At 42.6% G+C, this 18,269-nt stretch overlaps 1 protein-coding gene across 1 annotated transcript; it reads right to left on the bottom strand.

Moving 5' to 3' along the window:
- Positions 1 to 14,903: 14,903 nt before the first annotated feature.
- Positions 14,904 to 16,766, bottom strand: LOC126252205 (uncharacterized). Its single transcript, XM_049953075.1, has one exon. The coding sequence runs from the start codon at positions 16,764 to 16,766 to the stop codon at positions 14,904 to 14,906; it is 1,863 nt and encodes a 620-aa protein (XP_049809032.1).
- Between the last annotated feature and the right edge of the window lie 1,503 nt (positions 16,767 to 18,269).

The following is an 18,269-nucleotide window of genomic DNA, read 5'->3' as shown; positions in this document are numbered from 1 at the left end:
AAGTTCTCTATGCCTTCATCTCGTGCGTGAGGAGGCAGTGTATAATACTGCAGACGACCAGAGTACAATTCCTCTCTGGCTCTCTGGTTTGTGATCTGCGAAACGTATTGTTGTTTGGCAGTCGTATGAACAACAGGCGCTGTTGGTAGTGACTCTTTAGGTACCGGTTCGTTTTCTTCGTCAGGATAATTTCCTGTTGAATGGGCTGGCTTTTTCCCCCTTTCCTGCATTTCGAGGGATTTATTGCTTTGCTTCGGACTGAATCTTGAGGTAAAACGTTGCTGTGGATTAATTTCTGTTATATTATTACCCTGATAGCTGAGCCTCGTCGTATAGTTATTTTGTTTCCCAGTTATGTGAGGTCCTTGGGACGTCAGCATTCTTGCGTTATCATTTGCCCTCATATCTTCAGCTCTTTCTTCGCTGTTACTGTTTTTACTGGAACTGTTGTCCAGCGTTTCTACATCTAAATTATTTTCGATTTCAGTTGTTTCTAAATTCTCTGTATCCTTCAGCTGGTCTCTGTCTACCAAAGTAAAATACCGCAAGCGCGTCTTTTCCATTTTTCTGTAGCGCTTGCGGCGAGGTTTTTGTTCAATACTTTGTGTGACTTGCCCTGACATACTCGGTTCATTACACTCTTCCTTTGTAGGCACGCTACTCCATTGAAAGCTAGAATGTAATTGCTTTGTGTTTTCTTGCATTGATAAGGTATTATACTCCTGTTCCTTCTTCGCCATAGCAGTAGAAAGTTTTATTCGATCAGAGTATGTTTTCCCATAGTTTTCAGTACTTACAGTCACAAGATTAGAGATCTGTTGTTCTGTGGTCGTGATTGACTCTAACATTAATGAATCATCGTCTTCGGCCTGTTGTGTCTTTTCGACGCTGTTCTCGCTTTGGGTGCTGCATGTCGTCTTGATACCGTATTCATGTGAAATCAGACTAATTTTTTCTTCATGTTCTGGTGTTTTGAAATTGTTATCACAGATTTCATTCCCTCCGTTTCCAAATGTAAATGACTCTAGTGAATTCGTTTGCACCTCTTCATGGATTGATTGTGGTGCAGGGGAGGGTTTGCGTTTCGTGACTGTAATGCCTTGTTTTGACGTTACTGGACCCAGAAGCTTCCTCTCGATTGCTCTTGCTGTACTTTCTGCGTTGTAATTAGTCGTAGGTGAATGATGATTGAATTTCCGTACAGTACGATGTAATGTCTCTTCATCCTTCCGCCATTCTGAGTCCTTGTTATATGTCTGCTTCGTTATGTATCCCAACGTAGTAGGCTCCGTGTCTAGAATGTGTTCGTAGTTCGTACAAGGTCCATAAGAGTACTGATGTTCGGTAGTCTGATCTATTTTCGTCGGATTTTCAAGCTGAACCACTATGGATTCCTCTCCGAGAGTTTCTTGTTCTCGACTTTTGCCGTATCCTAAGGCGAATGAGCCGATGTATCTTGGTAATCTACCTTGTGTTGTTGAATAAATATCCATGTTCACTTCTTCTTGCTCTTTACTGGAGTAGGACGTGGAGATACGTCGTCCTTTTATAGTAGTTTTCTCTTCCGTACCTGCAGGTGCGGTATGTGTATATCTCTCTTCCTGAGTGGGAAGTTCAGACGAGTAGATGGCATTCACTGGAACTGTGTTTAGATTCTTCGTCTCTATGTTAGGCGGGACAGTCTTAAACTTAGCTGAATCGTGCCTGAGCTGTGCAGTAACAGGATAGAGATTATGTCTCATACTATTAGCTTCATGTTCTACATCTTTCTCTTTTTCCCCTTCTAGAACATCTGAAGAACTGTAACAGTTGATACAATTCTTTTTGTAATTATCGCCATTGATGCTTCCTGCATCATTCTCCATAGTAAGCACGGTTGATAATTTCGGTGTGTAGTAAGGTGGTAGACTACTCACTCCATATCTTTCAGCATGACCTGTATGCTTCCAACTTCTGTACAAGACCTAAAAGAATAGTAGAGTTAGGTTAGATTCGGTTTCCGAGTTCATCCTGTGAGAAGACTAATAATAATTAATCGTAGCACTGACTAACCATATTGTGTGTTTCTTTTCGAGAAGTTACGGATGAGAAGCGGCTAAGTCGACCTTTTCCAGACAATCAAATATCCCCACACTAAATAAATATCTACTGTAACATGTATGTCAAAATGAATGTAATGATAAAATATGATGACAGCCATGTTAGGTGTAAGAGAGGGCCTTATACCACTAATCTTGACAGGATAAATAAATAAATATGCAAATAAGTATTTAAAAACAATGAATCACCTGTCTACATTTCTGTTAGTGAATGAATACAGAGAAACTGTAACAAATTAATCTAACAAAAGACCTAAATAATCTGTAGTATAGAACTTTAAAAAAAAAGTGGGACGTAACTGTACTTGAGAGTTTAATCCAAACCATAATTATTCAGAAAAACCGGACAAGTGCGGATAGAATTCACGCTGTGAGGGTTCTGTATAAACATAAGTATGTATATAGATAGTTGAGCTGTAGGTTTTGATGAGTCAGTTTTCGCTTATCAGTATATTTGACGTAAATGGCCGAATGTTTTGATTGCATTGATTAAGAAGTTCAAAATTTTTGCACCACCAATGGCTCGCAGAACTTAATATTTGACACAAATTCAACTTGATACCTCCACCCCTCCCTGAGAAAAATGGGTTTTGTGGACAGACAGACATACGGACACCAAATTTAAAAAAAATGTCTTTAAGTGGTATTATTATAAATTAACGAATTTCGTATTTTTTTTTCATTTACTTGCACAGCGAAACCTTGCTTCTTGCCAAACTTCACGGTCCTAGGTCAACTCGATGTACCCTACAGTTTCGATGACTGAGTTTGCGTGTATCAAAATGTCTGACATGAATGGCCGTATCTTCTGATTGCATCGACTATTACACAAATTTCATTTTGACACCTCTACCCGTTACTGAGAAAAAGGGGCCTTCACAGACGAATAACAAAGTGATCCTATAAGAGTTTACCGATTAAGGTACGGAATGCTAAAACAGATATCGCTTGTTTCATTTGAGATTACTCATTAGATATGTAATGAAAACAGTAGTATCCTCATAATTAAGTAGAAGAGTCTAGCAACATTTCAACAGAACCACACAAGTTCTGCTTTTGCTTTTAAATCTCGAGAAGTTATATTTCATTCAAAAACACATTCAGTGTATTGTCAAATGGTTCAAATGGCTCTGAGCACTATGGGACTTAACATCTGTGGTCATCAGTCCCCTAGAACTTAGAACTACTTAAACCTAACTAACCTAAGGACATCACACACATCCATGCCAGAGGCAGGATTCGAACCTGCGACCGTAGCAGTCGCGCGGTTCCGGACTGAGCGCCTGAACCGCTAGACCACGGCGGCCGGCAGTGTATTGTCTGTAGCATATATGGTACTTGTAAAAACTATGACACAGTGTAAGGCACCCATTTCAGTCTCAGTTGTGGCATGTAAGTAAACAACGAGTCAAGCGCCAAAGCAGGAAATTTTGGAAATTTGTGGTAAGTTCCTATGGGACAAAACTGCTGAGGTCATCGGTCCCTAGTCTTACACACTACTTAATCTAACTTAAGCTAACTTACGCTAAGGACAACACACACACCAATGCCCGAGGGAGGACTCTAACCTCCGACGGGGGGAGCCGCGCGAATCGTGGCAAGGCGCCCACGACCGCACGGCTACCCAGCGGTAAAAAGATGGAAAACTTCGGTTACTGGTGAAATTTCGCTGTAAATGTCGTGGCCAATGACATATATTCTAACACAAGCACCAGACTAGTGGGAAACAGTGGTTACAGCTGACTAGAAGATAGCATTCGTGTCTAAGACCAACATCGATGTTCAACTCACTGTTAGTGTCATGGTGAGCAGTTGTGTGAATTGCCTACAAGTGAAGTAGCTCTGTGGTTTATTTGCAGCAATAGGGCATTGCTGTAGTAATTATTACATGTAAATAATACACAATGTCACGAAACTGAAAGGAAAACTGCACCAAAACGGAGGACGAGAGGTGTAGCGATTGAAGTGAAAGGAAGAAACTAGACCGAGAAGAAAAAGAACATACTCGGAAAGACAATATTATGGTTTCAGCTAAGGAGGCTACCAATCCCAGGTAGACCTTAACTGCCATGTTGACAATTATTGTAAGGCTTGGAATCAACGTAAATAATGTTAAAGCCGGCCGCGGTGGTCTCGCGGTTCTAGGCGCTCAGTCCGGAGCCGCGCGACCGCTACGGTCGCAGGTTCGAATCCTGCCTCGGGCATGGATGTGTGTGATGTCCTTAGGTTAGTTAGGTTTAAGTAGTTCTAAGTTCTAGGGGACTGATGACCAAAGATGTTAAGTCCCATAGTGCTCAGAGCCATTTGAAATAATGTTAAAATATTTTAATTTGTTTAATTTATTATTGAAACAAATTTCGTATCGACAACAATCATTGTTCTGATTATGAGGTTATAGTTAAGTACTTGCACCGAATCATTTACTTACTTGACAGAAAATGGCTGCCTTACGAAAAAAGAATACAAGTTTTAGGTGAGCGGACACTCTTTTATGTCTTGCGGTCGTGATTTTGTTCGTATTGAGAGACGAAAAAGGCTAACTGTGTGTGAATTTCCGAAATATTTTGTTAGCCTCATCACTGTACCTACGCACACAATACCATACGCAGCGACTGTTACGCAAGTAAGAGATTTTTAAGACTTTAAGTCAGCCTCTGAAAAAATATGAATTACACCAATGTGCATATTTCAAAAGCACAGTGGATCAGACAGACTGCATAACAGCTAGGAGTACTGCAGGCTCGATCAACTCTCAATGCAACTGAAGATTCCAAGGAACGTTATATCTTGAAGAGGAACGTGAAGCCTTCTGATGTTCAGCAGGTGCACTTGGAAACACTACACTGTGGACCTAGGTTATTTGAGGAAAAGAGAGTTGATTTAGCTAAAATTATTCCATTTGTAAAATGAGTGAAAATGGGTATAATGGCACTTGTTTCGTTATTTATATTAAAACCATTCCGTTCGCGAAGTTTCATTTTTGAAATCATTTTGTTCTTAATCCTAATGACGTAGAATGAAAACATGTATATATAACGTGAAACCTGTATACTTTTTGCGTTGGTGTCGCGATCCCCAAATTTTATACTGCTTTACTATAGATGGAATACACATTTGGTTGACTATCTCTAAATCAGATTTTTTGCGTTTGACCCAGTATTTACATACATGTCACAATTAATCTCTAATTTTAAGCTGATGCTAAGAAAATAATACATTTCTTTGAATATTAAATACACATATCAAAAAAAGTTTTGCATCACCTCGGTTCCGAGAATTCCGTGACGTGTACAGAAAATTGTAATATAGATCAACATAAACATCATTTCCGCCCTTTTTATTGCTCATGAAAACCACACATTGCATGTTGTACCACAATACAGCGAGACCTTCAGAGGTGGTGGTCCAGATTGCTGTACATATCAGTACCTCTAATACGCAGTAGCACGTCCTCTTGCATTGACGCATGCCTGTATTCGTCGTGCCATACAATCCACAACAAGTTCATCAAGGTGCTATTGGTCCAGATTGTACCACTCCTCGACGGCGATTCGGCGTAGATCCCTCACAGTGGTTGGTGGGTCACGTCGTCCATAAACAGCCATTTTCAATCTATCCCAGGCATGTTCGATAAGGTTCATGTCTGGAGAACATGTTGGCCACTCTAGTCGGACGATGTTGTTATCCTGAAGGAAGTCATTCAAAAGATGTGCACGATGGGGGCGCGAATGGTCGTCCATGAAGATGAATGCCTCGTCAGTATGCTGCCGATATGGCTGCACTATCGGTTGGAGGATGGCATTCACGTATCGTACAACCCTTACGACGCCTTCCATGACCACCAGCGGAGTACGTCGGCCCCACATACTGCCGCCCCAAAACAGCAGGGAATCTCCACCTTGCTGCACTCGCTGGACATTGTGTCTAAGGCGTTCAGCCTGACCGGGTTGCCTCCAAACACGTCTCCGACGATTGTCTGGTTGAAGACATATGCGACACTTATCGATGAAGAAAAGCTGATGGCAATTCTGAGCGGTCATTTGGCATGTTGTTGGGCCCATCTGTACCGTCCTGCATGGTGTCATGGTTGCAAGGAAGGACCTAGCCATGGACGTCGGGAGTGAAGTTGTGCATCATGCAGCCTATTAGGCACATTTTGAGTCGTAACACGACGTCCTGTAGATGCACGAAAAGCATTATTCAACATGGTGGCGTTGCTGTCACGGTTCCTCCGAGCCATAATCCGTACCACTGCAATAGTAGCCCTTGGGCGGCCTGAGCGAGGCATGTCTTCGATAGTTCCTGTCTCTCTGTATCTCCTCCATGTCCGGACAACATCGCTTTGGTTCACTCCGAGACGTCTGGACACTTCCCTTGTTGAGAGCCCTTCCTGGCACAAAGTAACAATACGGACGCGATCGAACCGTGGTATTGACCGTCTATGCGCGGTTGAACTGCAGGCAACACGAGCCGTGTACCTCCTTCCTGGTGGAATGACTGGAACTGATCGGCTGTCGGACCCCCTCCGTCTAATACGCGCTGCTCATACATGGTTGTTTACTTCTTTGGGCAGGTTTAGTGAAATCTCTGAACAGTCAAAGGGGCTGTGTCTGTGATACAATATCAGCAGTCAACATCTATCTTCAGGAGTTCTGAGGACCGGAGTGATGTAAAACTTTTTTTGATGAGTGTATTTCTGTAGAGAAGTTAAGAATGTGTTATGAAAAGTTTTTTATGTCTTTACACAAAACTGGTTTAAATTAAATAAGATACTGAGACATAATAAAATCAAAAGAAATTTATATCAGAACTTGCCAAAAAGAAGCAACCGGTTGACAGAACTCATTCTGAGACATAAACGGATTGTCAGTTTGCTACTGGAGGTGTGGGAGGTAAAAATTGTACAGGGGGACCAAGGCTCGACTAGAGTAAGTGCATGCAGGTAGATACAATCTGCTGTAGCTATGCAGAGATGAAGAGACTTGCTCAGGATAGACTAGCACGGAGAGCTGCATCAAGCCAGTCTACTGACTTAACACCTTTCTTTCTTCTATTTTTTCGTTAGTACACTACTGGCCATTAAAATTGCTACACCAAGAAGAAATGCAGATGATAAACGGGTATTCATTGGACAAATATATTATACTAGATCTGATATGTGATTACATTTTCACGCTATTTGGGGGGCATAGATCCTGAGAAATCAGTACCCAGAACAACCACCTCTGGCCGTAATAACGGCCTTGATACGCCTGGGCATTGAGTCAAACAGAGCTTGAATGGCGTGTACAGGTACAGCTGCCCATGCAGCTTCAACACGATACCACAGTTCATCAAGAGTAGTGACCGACCAGTGTAGCCGAGCGGTTCTAGGCGCTACAGGCTGGAACCGCGCGGCCGCTACGGTCGCAGGTGCGAATCCTGCCTCGGGCATGGATGTGTGTGCTCTCCTTAGGTTAGTTCGGTTTAAGTACTTCTAAGTTCTAGGGGACTGATGACCTTAGAAGTTAAGTCCCATAGTGCTCAGAGCCATTTGAACCATTTTTTTGTTGTGACGAGCCAGTTGCTCGGCCACCATTGACCAGACGTTTTCAATTGGTGAGAGATGTGGAGAATGAGCTGGCCAGGGCAGCAGTCCAACATCTTCTGTATCCAGAAAGGCCCGTACAGGACCTGTAACATGCGGTCGTGCATTATCTTGCTGAAATGTAGGGTTTCAGAGGAATCGAATGAAGGGTAGAGCCACGGGTCGTACCACATCTGAAATGTAACGTCCACTGTTCAAAGTGCCGTCAATGCGAACAAGAGGTGACCGAGACGTGTAACCAATGGCACCCCATACCATCACGCCGGGTGATACGCCAGTATGGCGATGACGAATACACGCTTCCAATCTGCGTTCACCGCGATGTCGCCAAACACGGATGCGACCATCATGATACTGAAAACAGAACCAGAATGCATCCGAAAAAATGACGTTTTGCCCATTCGTGCACCCAGGTTCGTCGTTGAGTACACCATCGCAGGCGCTCCTGTCTTAACAGCAGCCACAGTCTCCGAGCTGATAGTCCATGCTGCTGCAAACGTCGTCGAACTGTTCGTGCAGATGGTTGTTGTCTTGCAAACGTCCCCATGTGTTGACTCAGGGATCATGACGTGGCTGCACGATCCGTTACAGCCATGCGGATAAGATGCCTGTCTTCTCGACTGCTAGTGATACGAGGCCGTTGGGATCCAGCACGGGGTTCCGTATTATCCTCCTGATCCCACCGATTCCATATTCAGTCATTGGATCTCGACCAACGCGAGCAGCAATGTCGCGATACGATAAACCGCAATCGCGATAGGCTACAATCCGATCTTTATCAAAGTCGGAAACATGATGGTACGCATTTCTCCTCCTTACACGAGGCATCACAACAACGTTTCACCAGGCAACGCCGGTCAACTGCCGTTTGTGTATGAGAAATCGGTTGGAAACTTTCCTCATGTCAGCACGTTGTAGGTGTCGCGACCGGCGCCAACCTTGTGTGAATGCTCTGAAAAGCTAATCATTTGCATATCGAAGCACTTCTTCCTGTCGGTTAAATTTCACGTCTGTAGCACGTCAGCTTGGTGGTGCAGCTATTTTAATGGCCAGTAGTGTATTTAATCCTTCTGTTATGGACTCTGCTTCACTCATGTTTTGGCTTTGGCAACACTTCTTGATAGCACCCCACGAGTGTTAAAGTTGATAACGGAACTGCAAATTTCCCATCAGATGCTGATAGTGGTCGTATGGGATGCGGCGGATCCAATGTGCGCGCCTGGTGAGCCACACTCCAGTGGCTCTGGGCTACGTGCCAGCCGGAGCGGCCTAGCGGTTCTAGGCGCTACAGTCTGGAACCGCGCGACGCTACGGTCGCAGGTTCGAATCCTGCCTCGGGCATGGATGTGTGTGATGTCCTTAGGTTAGTTAGGTTTAAGTAGTTCTAAGTTCTAGGGGACTGATGACCTCAGCAGTTAAGTCCCATAGTGCTCAGAGCCATTTCTGGGCTACGTGCGCCTTCTACGGCCAGCGGCACCGAACCAGCCGACTCACACTTGGAGCCATTTCGCTGCATGACGCTGTGCAGATATTACGTAGTAGCGGATTCGACACCACAGGTTGTGCTTTAGTTCAGAGTCTCATCTTTGTAGACACTGTGATAGCTGGACTCTATTTCTTGCTGCATTATTTGTAATGAGTCTTCATACACTCGTAGAAATACATGTTAATTAACTCTTCTGTATGCTGAGTTAACTTGTTTGCTAATAATTTCTGCTCCTATCCAGCTTTCCTACGATGTCTGTTACCGCACGACTCTCTAGCCCCCTCTTCTTGCTTTATGAAGTTGTACTCATCACTGACAATTTATTTTAATTAAATGTGTTGCCAGATGTCACAGCCTTCTGACGGAAGACCATAGAAAAACAATAATAACAAAAAAAGATTGGTAGAAAAGTGGTCAGAAAGCCAGTCGCTGTTTTAAACCTTAAATTTCAATGTTTAACTAAACATCTGCAATATCTTTTTAGGTGACGTTTAGTGGATTTTCAGGCAAGCCCAGGTTGATAACGCAGTATGAGTCAGCGATTCAACTTTCACAAGTACAACACAAATTTTGTTCATGTGTTTCGAAGGGAAACCAATTAGCTTTATTAGCAAAATAGATCTGTAACAAGATTTCGTCATATATGCATATTCTCATGCCATGAATCTTCATATCCCACCTGTGATACCTGGACCAGTAAAGAAATATGAGGTCACGCATCCAAAAGTATTACTCTCTGAGTTCTAGTTATTTTGGACGAACATATTGAGAGATCTTACCCTAAAAATTGAGCCGTCGACGGAACTCTATTCATCAGCAGAATGCGGCTGCTGAACACAATTCAACGTTATTCATCAGTAGCCCATGAGGGGCTAAACTACTTCCCCCCTTCGCTCTGTCCATTTTCTGCTTCTCCTTCTATTTATCCATCCCTTCCTCCTCCCCCTTCTGTGTGTGCATCACCACATCCTACTCTCTCTGTACATCCCCTTCTTCCTCCACTCTTCATCTTTATCTTGCAATCCTCCCCCCATTCCTTCTCTGTCCTCTTACCCCTTTCTCTCACTATCAGCCTTGGTGATTGTTACTGCAAACGCAACCTTGATTGAGAATTTAATTCGCTTAAAATGAACAGATAAAACATTTGGGATCATTGGTATATGGGGTTTGAGAAACACCTCTTTTACTTGTGGATCTGTGAGAATAATAAGTGACAGTATTTCACACAGTTTCAGTCTGTGAATTGGTAGGATTTCAAAGTTTGGGCGGAACTAAGTTCTATTTTACTTTGAACAGGCACACCAATAAATAAACCGTACAGCAATCTGTAGTCTAATCCATTAGAGGCCCGAGTAGTGCTTCACGAGGATGATGACAATAGTCTTCACTCGACAAAGAAAGTGTCTTTCGACCTCCTGGCCACAGCTCGAAAGGTATTCCGACCTCTAGGTGGCCTGACCATGCGAAACGCCGGCGGCGTAGCATATTATGACGTGCCGTGTCTCGTTCAATAATATCGACATCTTCCGTGGCAGGATCGATGTCATTATCATGGCGAGATACAAGAATAATAATTACTGTTGTTTACTTGCAACTCAAATAAACGAAAGTCGTAGTACTGATATTCTCCTTTAGCTGTTAAATAAAAAGTAACAGTTTCGCATATATCAGCAGAGGTACCTAGGGATTTCAGAGGATGAAACAGCGGAAATTCGCATTCGTACAGACCTCTAGTTATAGCCAGTTATTTCTACATAAGCCCATTGTTGAACTGTAACTGTTGAAGCGTGCAGGTCAAAGATCCTCGTATTTGATGCCTGCCGTGACGTAGTTAGGCCAGAATCTAGAATCTAAATGCAAAAAGCCTCTGGGACTGCAGTCACATGTATCTACACTGCCTGGAAAAAAAATTGAAGCACGCACAAGTGGAGGAGGAAACTAAACGATACTTCACGGGCTGAGAGGGGGTGTGATGATATTTTAGTGATTACAAAACTGACTCAAGGATGAGATTTTCGCTCTGTAACGGAGTGCACACTGTTTTAATCTGCCAGGAAGTTTCATATCATCCCACACTCCGCTGCAGAGTGAGAGTCTTATTCTGGAAACATCCCCAAGGCTGTGGCTAAGCCGTGTCTCCGCAACAGCCTTCCTTCCAGAAGTGCTAGTCGTGCAAGTTTAGCAGTACAGCTTCTGTGAAGTTTGGAAGATACGAGATGAGGTACTGGCGGAAGTAAAGCTGTGATGAGCGGTCGTGGGTTATGCTTGAGTAGCTCAGTCAGTACAATACTTGCCCGCATAAGGCAAAGGTCCCGAGTTCGATTCTTGGGCCCACTGGTGATGGCTTGGCAAGGCACATAAAAATCCAGTTGGAAAAATGGTTTACTACGTCCAGTAGGACCATACATATGAAATCACTGTGGTGTTCAAACCACGTTCGGATTGATTACAGCTTTGATATTAAAGGTTCAATCTTACGAACTTGATGGTCTTGAGAAGGACCTCTTCGGCTAACTTTGCTGATTAATAATGAGCGAGAGCTAGTGAAAGACACTTCGGTCTCATCGTAATAGATGTTGCTCGTTCGGCACCACCTGGGGGACAGGCGCATGGTAATAGTGAGATAATTCCTGCGGACGTGAACAACAAACCTATCGGAATCCTGAAAAGAGTACGAAAATAATGCATAGCAAGAGGTTACCTCGAAGAATACATTCTTGGAAGGAGAAAAGGAAGACCATGCCCGTTTCATAGGAACCATACCGTATTTGCCTGGAGCGATTTGGAAAAATCACGGAAAACCTAAAATCTGGATACCCGAATGCGAGTCCATTGTGCTGATCGCAGCAAATATATTCCTGGCTCGGATGAAGACAACAAAATGCTTCTGAAGGAATTAAAAAACAAGCTCCAAGTTTGGAAGCTGCATAGTGTGCCATTCTTTAACCATGCTGTTGTTATCCACAATCTCCCTTAATGTAATTCAGCTCTCGAATATCGCTTTTGTTGGCAGTCCTGAGTACCATTTTCAATACCAACCCACCAGCATACGACCACTCCATACTTCTCCGAACAATCACTTCTTTGTCTCTCAATCTGACTTCCGTAATGTTTCTTCCAACCTCAGCACCTCTTTTCCCATGTGCCTCTATTATATGTCGGTCTTAGTGTACACCAGTGACTGCTGAGAATAGCAAACTCTTGGCTAGTGGATAACTCTGCACCTTCTAATTGCTGACCCTACAATGCCACTGTCCCACTCTCAGGATTATGACGTCCCCTATTCCAATCACTGGCACGCAACAACCTGGAAAAAGGAAGCTGTAATTGCTCCCACTATCCCTTTTCAAAGATCTGACGTCCTGCAGTATACTTCCTCAACTGAAAAGACGAAACCCTCTCAGGGTGATTACACCATTGAGGTAAAAAAAAATAATTACAGCAATAGTACTCCGTATACAAATGAAATCACACTGTGTTGGAATTACCGGCTGTCCTTCCTACCCACATAATGAAATTACCATGAGTCCTCCCTAGCCGCACAACAATAACATCCTGACCAATGTTACAATCCATAATAACCTTACACATTACTTTTCATATTTTCACAACCTTAGCTTGTACCGTATCTCACATATGGATGGTGCAGCATACATTTCTGCTACTCGTGAAGTAAAATGGCAACATGAGGAATGACGTTTAATTTATTACTTTTTCTCTACTAACTCCATTCGTAACACAGTTTGCAGACAGTATCCATATACAACACTCAATGTACCTGCAGAATTATATCACTGTTCGACATATAATTTACAGTCATAAATATTTAGATGCACGAACAGCTAGCGTTTTCTAAATGGCGCACAGTAAAACATCAGACTTCCTTACGATTTTCTGTATTCGCAATACACTTTCTATTCAGTATCTCCACATGTCACCGAATGAACCTACATTATATCATTGTATGAAGCATAGTTCAGGGAACATGACGTCACATACACTGAAATGCGCGGAAAACCAGGTTTTGTTTAAAACGCAACGCAAATTACACAGTTTACACTCATATGAAAGCAGTTAGCGACCGCTAAGAAACATAAGCGTAAAGCTTAATGTCATACTTTCCTAAACTATTTCTCGTATAGATGCTTAAAGCAGACACTTAACCCATTAACTAATTTGTAAGCTGTTTTGCACTTAAAGAGTTTTGTTCTTCACAGCTTCGAGGGTTTACTGGTACGTGTCTAAATGCCCGTCAAAACTCAAAGTCACTGTACCTTTGCGAGGATTCAAGCACTCATCAGATATGCTCGGCTGCTAGACATCTCTAAGAGCACAGTATCTTCCACATTAATACGTTTTTATCCTTGGATACTCCTGTAGTTTACTAACATCATGTTCACCTTCTCTACAACAGATCTGCAAGGACGAGCATTCTCTGTTACGGAAATTGTTGTCGGCCAGGTTCTTATCACACTAGGGACCTACAGACCAACACTTCCTGTGCAGCTACTGCTTTCTGCGGTTAGATCAGAAAGAGCAGAAATACTATAGCCTATCCTATGTTAGAGTTGATGATTACCTACAGCGATTCATTTCAGGAACATAACAGAATCCGTGTTTCAGTTGCACATTTCACCAACTGAACGGGAACGAAGATGACACTCCTGAAACTGAAAACTAAAGTCAGTGACTGGTAGCACTGTGGCAGCTGCTCGCTATTAAGCTATTATGCGATATGGGCAAAGTTTATCTTGGCCTCATCCTCTGAGATAATTGAAAATATTAGGTAAACACGCATACAGAATTGGAATGGAGAGAAACCAAACAAAGATACTGTTTAGAAATATGTAAGTGCAAATTTCATTTATTTACTGACTACTACAGAAAATTGCATTCCTGTTTATAACATGTTGCAAAATGTTCCACGTCTAGAACTACAGGATCCTGTTCGAATAAAGTAGAACCGAAGAGAAATTTGCCTGTGGATAAATGAATAAGGCATTTAATTTCACATGCAAGCGTTATCAACATTTCAAGAAAGTCTATATTCAATTTTAGTAACATTAAGTCATTAACACCTCAATTATAAGCTAAAAGTTCTATATCTTAGTCATGATTTGTAAAGACTAGAGTTCAGTGGGGACACAATTATTTTTTACTGAAATTTTATCTTCTTTTCACTTAAATTCTACATTTTGCGATAGACAACGGATAAAACTACGTACATTTAAGAATCAAACAGAAACTAGACCATAGTCCAACGCGTAAAACCAGATGCAGCTAACAATTCTTCGTCATATTAATTTTCTCTTCCTGATCTGAAGGGTGATAAGGGCCTCACAGTATTGTATAGCACTTCACCTTTCTGTATGCCGCTGCCGAACTGTTTTCCTATAGCAAAGATGAATTTAGTTGCCTTTGCGTGAATTCGAGGTACTCACTACTATCAAGTACAAATAGGTTGGAAAAGACAAAATTAGAACGTAAAAGTGGATCCCTCCTGTGATATGACTGTTACGACGATGGTATCCGGTAATGGTCGAGACGTAAGCTCAAAGATGTTCTGTACAAGGAAATAATCTTTATGTTTACTACGCTCGAAATTTAGAGGGACTTTCACAATGCAAGGAGAACCTTAAGGGATGCGTGCGTGAATTCGCCATTCCAGAAAGCACCCCCGTAACACTGGGACCTGTAGCCACAGAGGGTTTTCAGGAAGCTGAAGGAATTTTCAGGCAGCTGGAGGACTTGTGATCTTCAGACGTCGACGCAAAGTACGGCGCAGTGTCAAAGCCGGCGTAAGGCAGTCAGCGCCGGCTGGGTCTCCTGGAGATGTTTTCACCAGCCTTTTGCACGTCCTTTGTTTAGTGTGCTCGGTCCCGGCAGTCGGACACCGGACTGTTGTTGCAAGTGGTACTGATCCAGGGCTTCTCGAAGTAGAAGTTCTAGCCACAGTCTTGCCGCCGAGTTGCGGCACATCCGACGATGAGTATTTGGTGCCACTGTAGGCAGCAGTTGGGACTGGCCAATCACTGACGGAGCCCCGCTGCGGCCCATCAAGTGACACTGAATGAACCTCATAACGTGTAGTATAAGCTACTTCGTGAGCTGACGGTGTTGAAAGCGGCGATTTTGAAGATGAACTGGCTATTCCAGGTGATGGTAGTGAATCTGAAACAGGACTTCCGTTTGTCGAAGAAGCAAGAATGATATCTTCGGTTCTGGCATGCAGAGTCTTGCTGCTGAATTGTGGCACATTCATATTTGAAACCTCAGTGTCAGTATTCCGGGCAGTAGGACCCGACCAATCAGTGCGATCTTGATGTATCATAGTCGACTCTTGGGATTGTGGTACATTCGATACTGAAATCTGCGTGTCAACGTCGCAAGCGTTAGTACTCGGGCAATCAGTGTCGAAATCACGATTTACTACAGCCAACTCTGCGGTTGTTTGTAAATTATCAGGTGCTACTGTACCAGTTTCGATGGTGAATTCTTGATTTACGATAGTCGACTCTTGAGTTATTTGGGAAGCACTAGATGGTAGTGTACTAGGCTCGATGGTGAACTGGGAAACGTTTGATGTTGCAAAGTCAGTGACAGTAGTGCTTTGGGAATCACTAGGAGCTACAGTAATTGCCTCCCCAAGTAAGTTGTACTCAGTTGATTGAACTGAATAAAGAGTCGTCATTGTTCGCATGCTAGAAGTATGAGTTTCCTCGATAGTCGTAGAGACTGTTACTGAAGAAGGATTCGTCTGTAGCCCATTGCCATCAGTAACTACCGTTAACGGTTCACCTGATTGTTCTGTGTCGTACGTATCTGTAGTTATCGCCTCTGTTGTAGGATATTCACCATGACTGAGAAGTTCTGTCGACGTGGAATATGAGGGTTCCCCATGGGACGTGACATCTAGCGTGATATATTCTGACGTATCGCTGGTGTCTGCTCTCGGAACTGAAGAAGTGCTGTCATCACGAATAATATCTTGAATATTGCTATCGGAGATAGCGGCCTTTGTCTGGGTCGACCAAGCTGGACAAGTCAAGTCAATGCCTATGTAAAAAGTCTGGACGCCTGTACCAAACAATGGTTGTTCTGAATATGGGGTTTCACTCGTTGTCAAGTCTTCACCTATGTAAAACGTTTCTGCCCGTGTACTCTCGGATGGGGGTTCTGAATATTGCGTTTCACTCGTTGACAAGTCTTCATCTATGTAAAAAGTTTCTGTGCGTGTGCCCTCATATGGTGGTTCCGGATACTGTGTTTGACTCGTTGACAAATCTTCATCTATGTAAAAAGTTTCTGCGCTTGTACTCTCGGATGGTGGTTCTGAAAATTGTGTTTCATTCGTTGACAAGTCTTCATCTATGTAAAAAGTTTCTGCGTGTGTACTGTCGGATGGTGGTTCTGAATAGTGTGTTTCACCCGTTGACAGGTCTTCATCTGCGTAAAAAGTTTCTGCGCGAGTACCCTCAGATGATGGTTCCGGATATTGTGTGTCACTCGTTGACAAGTCTTCATCTATGTAAAAAGTTTCTGCACGTGAACTCTCTGATGGTGGTTCTGAATAATGCACTTCACTCGTTGGCATGTCATTTGTCAGTGTGTCAGTTGTGTGTCGTATGGTACATTTCGGAATGTTTTGTGGAAATTGTTGAAACATCCAGCCTGTCTTCGTTAGGTGCAATTTAGTGGATCTGCCTTGATTTGGTATATTGCGGAACGTTGTTTCATGTGAATCTGTTGGGGGAGTATAAGTCGTCAGTGGCAGTTTCGCTCTCAATTTCTTTTCTTTCCATTTCGTAAAAAAGCTGAATATCGGCACTGTTACATACTCGCTAGTTACTTTTCTTTTCGTTTGCGCCACCTGTTGTTTTCTTTGATAGGAATGTGTCACAGGGTGAAATAATCCTGTTATACGAGTTTTCACTCCGTTCTTTCCTTCTTGTCCATATCGTCTTTTAAAAAATGTCTGGTTCGGCAATACTAGTACAGGCCTGTACATTTTGTTTTGTGTAGATACTTCGTGAGATTTGTTCCCATTAGAGAGTCTCGTTACTTTAGTGCTAGTTGGTTTCCTGTTTCCTTGATACCAATTTGTCACGCGATCAAATAATCTTGGTCTGTGATACCTCATTTCGTTCTCAGGTCCCTGACCATAAAGCTTTTCAAACGATGCCACATTCAGCGTAGTTGTGGGAGGCACTTTTGTATTCTTTTGGCTAGACTCTTCATGAAACCTGCCTACATAAGATTTCCTTGTGGGAATAAATGGAGTCAGTGTTTTCGCTGGAAGTTCTTTAAATATCTGATCTCCCCACTTTGTAAACACTCTCGGGATATGACTTGTTATAACAGTTTGAAGTGATATGTTTCCATATGGAATCCTAACAAACTCTTTTCGATGAAAAGCAGTTACGGGAATAAATGAAGCTATTGTATTTCGAGATGATATTGCCTTCAATCCCGGTTTCTTCCTTTTTGTAAATGTCAGTGAAATAGGTATTGTTGGATCAAATCTGGTAAATTCCATTCTCTTCGGTACCTGGAGTAATTTGCTCTCATTAGCAACCGTTATCGGATAAAATAAACCTGATGTCTCATCTGATCGTTCCGTGACAAGTTTATGTCTGTCCCATATAGTAGGCCACACCGACATCAGCTTCTTTTCAGTAAATTTAGTAGATTTCCTTTCCTTCGGTCTTTTCCGAAATATGCTCTGGAAAGTATTTTTGGAGGAAGTAATGAACTCATTCACTTTCGACATTGTGAACAAGGTTGGAGTTGGCAGCTTTAGAGGATATCTGTTAAAGTAAGGAGTTTTTGTGGGGATAAATAATTCTGTTGTCTTCGGTGACCGGTCCTCTTTACGATCCTGGTTTTGCATATCTGTAAATGATTTCGAGTTCAGTTTATTATAAGTTAAATTTGTTGATTTCTTTGTGTCTGTTCTAAGTTTATGCTCTTTCCAGGTCGTAAACCACGTCGACATCGATTTAGTTACAGGAAATTTAGTATATTTCATTTCTTTGATTTTTTTATGAAAACTACTCTCATAAGCATTTGTGAGGAGAGTACTGAACTCCTTCGCTTT

Source organism: Schistocerca nitens, chromosome 4, assembly GCF_023898315.1.
Source record: "Schistocerca nitens isolate TAMUIC-IGC-003100 chromosome 4, iqSchNite1.1, whole genome shotgun sequence".
Taxonomy (NCBI): domain Eukaryota; kingdom Metazoa; phylum Arthropoda; class Insecta; order Orthoptera; family Acrididae; genus Schistocerca; species Schistocerca nitens.
The sequence above is the reverse complement of the archived record's forward strand: the minus strand, read 5'-3'. Positions and strand labels throughout refer to the sequence as shown.